General features: G+C 41.8%; 1 protein-coding gene across 1 annotated transcript; it reads left to right on the forward strand.

Annotated features, from left to right (window-relative positions):
• Positions 1–449: 449 nt before the first annotated feature.
• On the forward strand, positions 450–6,752 carry epcam.S (epithelial cell adhesion molecule S homeolog). Its single transcript, NM_001093506.1, is given in 9 exon segments — positions 450–803; positions 2,995–3,108; positions 3,392–3,635; positions 4,043–4,105; positions 4,193–4,253; positions 4,818–4,922; positions 5,042–5,239; positions 5,949–5,990; positions 6,267–6,752. Coding segments are annotated over 9 exon segments (906 nt in total). The 5' UTR covers positions 450–766; the 3' UTR covers positions 6,309–6,752.
• Positions 6,753–7,144: the final 392 nt, after the last annotated feature.

Here is a 7,144-nt window from a genome sequence, read left to right on the forward strand (position 1 = left end):
AAAAGATATATACCCAGTCAATTTTCAAAGTTTAAAAAATCACTTTTTATTCATCAAAAATATTAAAAAGGCATACAGACCAATTGATGCTTCGCCCAAGCATGGGCGAAGCATCAATTGGTCTGTATGCCTTTTTAATATTTTTGATGAATAAAAAGTGATTTTTTAAACTTTGAAAATTGACTGGGTATATATCTTTTTGAATTTTTGACTTGGGCGCCCTTTGGAGTTGGGGGCTATATCCCAGTGTCTTTGGCCCTTTTTGACTGGCCTATATTAGATTGCAGCAGTTAAGTACGAGTATTTGTCCTGAGCTTTACAGGTGAGACAGGAACTCTCTGCCCTCCCTTTTTTCTGACTCACCCACAGTTTCGCGGCGTCACCCCTGACGTCACTTTACAAGAGCAACATATAAGGCTCCCTCGGGAACTCCACCTGAGCTTTCTCCTGGCCGGACCGTTCACTACTTGGATTATTGGCCCTGATCACCCGGCCTCGGAGATTGTACTATTGGAGTAGAGGGGGTCGGCGGTCCTGCAGTGGTTTCGGGAAAGGGGCAGGTGTAGTGTTTCCAGGTAGAGCCGGAGTTTCGTCCTTGTTTGTGATTGAGGGAGGGGCCTGTCCGACCGGTCTGACCTGGTGGGGGAGGAGGAGGAGAAGAAGAAGTTATCGGCCGGGAAAGCGATTATTACAGGTCACTTGTAGATCTTCTACTGAGAGGAGGAAGATGCAGCTCGTTACAGCTCTGAGGCTCGGGGCAGCGCTAATGTGCCTCGTCCTGGTGGTGCAAGTCCAGAGTCAAGGTGGGTTTCCCGGAGGAAGTTGAGATTGTTGCATTTTATTTGTGTCTTTCTCTGTCTGTATCTCGCGGGTCACTACCAATATATCAATGAATATCAAGTCGACGGAGCGGACTTTCTGCTTCTCGGCGCAGGGTTACGGCTCTTTCCCTGGGGGAGCGGCAGGTGGGCTCTGGGGTTTTCTAATACCATATTTCAGGACTGTACCTTTAATTGGAGTAGTAGGAGACTCTACAATCAACTAATAACCAGGGAAGCAATCTGTAGGTTTTGTTTGTTTTTTACTACAACTCCCGGCAGCCTTTAATGAAGATAAAGCTCGAGTAGTGAAGATAAAGCTCGAGTAGTGAAGATAAAGCTCGAGTAGTGAAGATAAAGCTCGAGTAGTGAAGATAAAGCTCGAGTAGTGAAGATAAAGCTCGAGTAATGAAGATAAAGCTCGAGTACCTGGGGCGGCAGGTAAAGGCGCGGTTCGTCCTGTTAAAATGGCGCCGGGCGGATCCCAGGGGTGGGCTTTTAGTCTCTACCTGTGTCTGTAAATAGGGAGTTGCCGCTCCTCTTCCCCATTGTCTGGCTCTAATTCATCTCTGCCTCACAATACCTCTAGTTGGTTCGAAATAAAACCCTGTTTCCTATAGTACAAGCCACACAGTGTACCCCCCCCAACTTGCAGCAGCAAAACCCTATTTAACGCTTAGGGTTTAATTATTTTTGGGATATTTGTAGGAATCTCAGGCTGTCCCAGATTTGTCATATTTATCTTATCTAATGTTTTTGCATTTGTTACCTGGGTTTTCTGTAAAAGGATTTGTTCACCTTCCAAACACTTTTTTTTTTTTTTTCCAGTTTTTAGATTGTTCCCCAGAAATAAAGACTTTTTTTTTCAATTACTTTTTTACTGTTTTTCCAAAATCTAAATATAAAGTTTCATGTTCCCGTCTCTGGTGTTTGAGTCTGGCAGCTCAGTAATTCAGGTGCAGATTCTAAACGGTTACAATTTTGCAACATTTAGTTGATCCATTTCTCAGGAGCATCTCTGGAGTATTAGCAACTATTGTATCAATTCTAACAGCTGCCTGTAATGAAACCCAGAGATTCTGCTCAGCAGGGACAAAAATAAGAAATTTTATCCATTTAGAACAGTTTGCAGGGTCGGAGACCCCCCATTTCCAAGGGCTGCTTCAGAAGGTGATAAAAGACGCTTCAATATTCGGAAAATGGTCACACATAAATAGTCATTGGAAAAAGTGGTTATTTCTGGTGATCTATCTGACAACAACTAGTTTGAAGGTGAACCACCCCTTAAAGTTCCCCATAAAATGAATTAAATATAAACTCCAATGCTGATTTGTATTGTGCCTCCTCTGAATTATGATTTTCCTAAACAAGGCAGAGATCAACAAAGACTTCCCTTTACAGTCCTTTATAATACTATGGGAGGTCGGGGGAAGAGGTTCTGCAGAAGAATGGAGCTGCCTGCTTTTACCCGCAATAGTGGTTGTGTCATATAGTGTGCCACCTACAATTGCACTTACTTTCTGATGTCATTTGCCATTTTGACTTTTTGTGATGGCTCAAACTGCAGCAATAAGTACCAGCTCTATTACTGAAATCCAGCTACTACACTTCCCGCTGATACGGATGTTGCAGGCAGCTTAATCTGGTGTGGGTTTATTTATTTATTTTAATGTAGTGGCACCCCCTAGTGGATGGTACCTGTGAATAACTAAAACTAGCTACTGACTTAACACCTTCAAGACTGGTCTTGCACAGCACTTCTGGGAATATATAATGGATAGAAAAAGTTCCAGAAGCATGTTGGGCTTACATTGTTCCTAATGTTATATGAACACAAGGACTAAACCTAACTGGACTTATAATTGTGTGCCCAGGCCAAAAAAAACTAGCAATAGCGCTAAAGTAGCCATCCCGCCAAGTTGAGGTGCAGCTTACAGCATCAAAGTTTCCCAGGCAAAAGTTACTGAACATTTTGGTTGAACTACAGCTAACTACTATGATTTCAACTTTAACATGTATCAAGAACATTATTCTGATCAAACACTGCTGTCATTGAGGCTGAGCCCAAGAAGTCGTCTCTGTCCTTATTTTATCATTAGATGCTGTGATTGTTTTGTGCATTGTATAAGGGCACATCCAGTTTTTTACTAATATAATGGCTTCTCTTTTTATCCAGGATGCAAATGTAGAACGCACTACATGGGTAAATGCGATAACAGCGGTGCATCTTCAGATTGTCAGTGTACCCTCACCATAGGGCCCGATTCCCAACCTGTGAACTGCTCAAAATGTAAGTGTTTCTTTAAGAGCTTCTGTCCTATTACTAACCTACCTGCACCATTTCCCCTCCCCCACAAGCACTGCATATTCTAGCATTTTCGATTCTCTATAAAGGCAAAGAGCTATAGGAACAGTTGCCATATATTCTGCACAGTTGTTTTCTCTATATGCAGGTGCCAAAAGCCGCAGCGACACCACAAAAATATCGCTTTTGAAAATCTTCATCTTAATTCTATTGGCATCATAAGTTTTGTTACTGTCTTGAAGAGCTTTTGCATTTTTTTTCCCTCCAGTAATTCCTAAATGTTGGCTGATGAAGAGAGAGAGCCTTGGGACAAAGGCAGGTCGCAGAGTTAAACCAGCACAAGCACTTATTGACAACGACGGACTGTACAATCCAGAGTGTGATACTAATGGGGTGTTTAAGGCCCGGCAGTGCAACAATACTGACACCTGCTGGTGTGTCAATACCGCCGGGGTCAGAAGAACTGACAAAGGGGACAAAAACTGGAAGTGCCCGGAGCTGGTCAGAACTAAGTGCGTATCTTTGCTTGACTGTAGAAATATCTGCTAATCGTTCTTTCTGTGAAGATACTTGGAGATCACAGGCAAAGTAAATGGGTACTTTGTATGAAGAGTCAACAAACCCACCATGTGCCTATATTGGCAGTTACCTAGACTGTATAGTTTGTTGAATTGAAACCGGTTAGACGAGGTGCAAATGGCACAGCAGTTAAATTAGCCTCTGATGTACAATGCATGACGTGACGCCTCCAGTTTCAGTGGTTTAATTGTTTACTATTGATAGAATAAGGAGTGTTCTACCAAAGCAAGATCAGACAAGCCTCAGCAGAGCGAGCGCTACCTTGCAATGTTAATTTGTGATTTTAGTAGTCGTTTGTCAATGAATACAATTTTTTTTTTTTTCCCCCCACCTCTTTTAGCTGGGTGTATGTTGAAATGAAACGCAATAACACAGACTCCGTGAATGATGACGACTTGAAAAAGTAAGTTATCTTGCTGCTCGTCTCTTGGTGTTGGGAGTTAAGTTACAAAACTTCTTATTCATTTTTGTTCTTTCACTCTCCCCACAGAGCACTTAAAACAACAATAGTGAATCGATATGGATTACCTGAAAAATGTGTTTCTGTTGAGGTAAGATCTGCGTTTATGTAAAAACTCGACTGGCTATAAAAGATCCCATTTAGAACCGGTGACTTAGATCTTTCTCTGATAAGGAAATGGGACGAGGACGACATTAATTGGTCGATGCGGTCCTTGATCACATATTGAAATATCGATGTCTGCCCACTTTTTTTTTTTTTTTTCCTAGAGATCAATCGGGGAGAACTGCCAGAAGCCCCTATACATGGGCAGATAAACTACCAAATTGTTAAAGGACCAAAATCTTTAATATTCCTGTTTATGGCCACATTTACTCAATCTCTCTAACTTAGCCCATTTATTGTGGTAGGCTGTTCATGAATATGAAGAAATATGGTGATCAAAGTGGTTTTCCTATGACTGGATAGATGACTCTTGACTGAAACATAACACTAAACGTTGCGTTTATGTTGGTCTAAAATTGAAGTACTGATAGAAACAGTCCTTGGCTGGGGCCCACTGGCTGGTCCTCTTGTAGGCCAGACCTACCCTGACTAACCTAGAAGTAGAAATGATGCCTCACTGTATCCTAACAGCTTTCTTTTTCTTCTGCAGCTCGAGGGTCCTTCTTTAATCTACGTCGACTTAAAGCAAAACGGCTCCCAGAAACTTCCAGGAGAGGTTGATATTACAGATGTTGCATATTACATGGAAAAGGATGTGAGTACCAGGAAATATTTAAACAAGAGAGCGGCTTTGGATTAATCATAATAGTCTTGTTAAAATATTCATTCAGTAAAAAAATAAAGGTGTAACTTGTTTTGCGGTTTCTTGTACAGATAAAGGGAGATTCCCTGTTTCATCCAGATGAAAAATTTGAAATTCTTGTTAATGGAAATAACTTTGCTGTCAAGGAACCCATCATCTACTACATTGATGAGAAGCCACACGAGATCTCTATGAAACACCTCACCCCTGGGGTCATTGCAGTCATTGTTGTCGTGGTCTTGGCTATTGTTGCTCTAATAGCTGTGTTGGTGAGTGCCCCAGCTCAATGGGACTAAATGCCTTGATGCTGGTTCAGGAAAATGCTATAAATGGGGCGCTCAACCCTCCGTAGATATACCAGCCTAGGCGTCTGATGACGATACTGGAAGGAAATATTTATTTAGCCTAGATATACATGCAAATTAAGACTTCTGTTCCTGGGCCCTTAAGCTTGCTATAGGTTTGGGGGGGGGGGGGGGCACAACTCAGAGACCCTATGGCTTTTTTTTGTTTGGCTGGGGTGGGATAATTAAAGGTGGAATAATTAAAGCTGCACTACCACATGCGATAAATATCCAACCCCTCCCCCCAGTGGTGTAACTAGTGTGCTGGGCCCCCCTGCAAAATATCTTCATAGGGGCCCAGTGCACTCAATGCCCACTACCCAGACTCTGCTACTATGCACCCTTTGCCGACACACACACTGCATCCCCCGCAGGTAAGACGGTGGTTGGGAAAGGGGGTTCTTGTTGACTAGTGTAAGCAGACCTATAGTTGCGCCACTGCCCCCCCCCCCCCAAAAAACCTGTTCCCGCTGACAATGCAGTAAATCGCTGGTGAGATTAGTTTATCTGCACACATGCTAAAAGTCAAGGGGGTGGTCTCTGTTGCCATGGGTGACTTTTGGGGCTGCTGCCACCATTCTTACATGGAAGGTGAAAATTCTTAACACTTAATAATTTTCTCATTTGTTTGCAGATTTTTACAAGACGAAAGAGAGGAAAGTATCAGAAGGCTGAGGTAAGAGGATAAGTCTTTGTGCATTTATTGCAGTATATAGGCAAACAATCCTAGTGTTGTATAAAATATGACAACCACTGCTCTGTTTAGAATATAATTTTGTGTAATTGCTTCACACCTTGGGGTTTCCTTTTAATATGGAGCTGGTCTGGTTGTATAACAAGCCCAAGAAATGTTGCCATCTCTGGCAAGTTTTTGTTCAATGAAATCTAGGTAGAATCTAGCTTTCAAAATTACACTTGCTGGTATCTCTAACTGGCGTTTTTCCATTGGCAGATGAAGGAGCTGAATGAAATGCAGCAAGAAGCAAGCACATAAAACTTGATGGAAGAACCTGTCTCAAGAAGAGGAGTCTGCTAGACACAACAGGCAGCAGGCGTTTGAATCCAAAACACTTGCGAAAGAGGCTTCATCTTTCTCGTGTGGGAATAAGCCTTTTTGTATCATTGTGAAGATATTTATAGCGGACTTCCACCGCCATTTTTTTTTTTCTTTAGATTACTTCTAATGATGTATTGGTACTGGTTTTGAGAAATGGGCTGTCTAGTACACCATCCGAAGGTCATTATGGGTACAGGCCGTGTATGTTTTTACTTGTAAGCCACTGTCTCTGCTTTATACTTTGTACAAAAATAAACCGCTGTAATCTGTCTGTAGAACATAAGGACTTTTTAAATATGTTGTACATATTCTGTATTGAAAATGTGCTTGAATTATGGATTTTTTTTGTTACTGTTGGATTTAATAAATGTTTTAAAGAGACTTGCTTCAAGACTGGTCCTTATCAGGGGGTAGGATTTCCCCCCCCCCCCCCGGGTTCCTTATTTAATCAGTGTGTGAGATGGAAAACTTAATGCAAAGGAGGCTGTTGCTCTGGCTGCACTGGGGCTCCTACATAAGCTTATTGCACAATAGAACCTCCCCGTCATAACCTGATCTGCACGGGGGTTTAGTTCAATAATACAAAGTTTTTGTGGTTTTCAGCAACAAATCCGAAAAATTTGTAAGATATTGATAAATAGGGGATCAGTCAGGATTTGTAGAGTAGTTTTCAGAAAATTGTGTACTTTTTTTGGATTTTGATAAATAACCCCCTAACGGGACACCTTTTATATCCGAGAAGGGCTACACTGAGGGTAATTGTGTTAAATGTA

The sequence above is a fragment of the Xenopus laevis genome, chromosome 5S (assembly GCF_017654675.1).
Source record: "Xenopus laevis strain J_2021 chromosome 5S, Xenopus_laevis_v10.1, whole genome shotgun sequence".
Lineage (NCBI taxonomy): Eukaryota > Metazoa > Chordata > Amphibia > Anura > Pipidae > Xenopus > Xenopus laevis.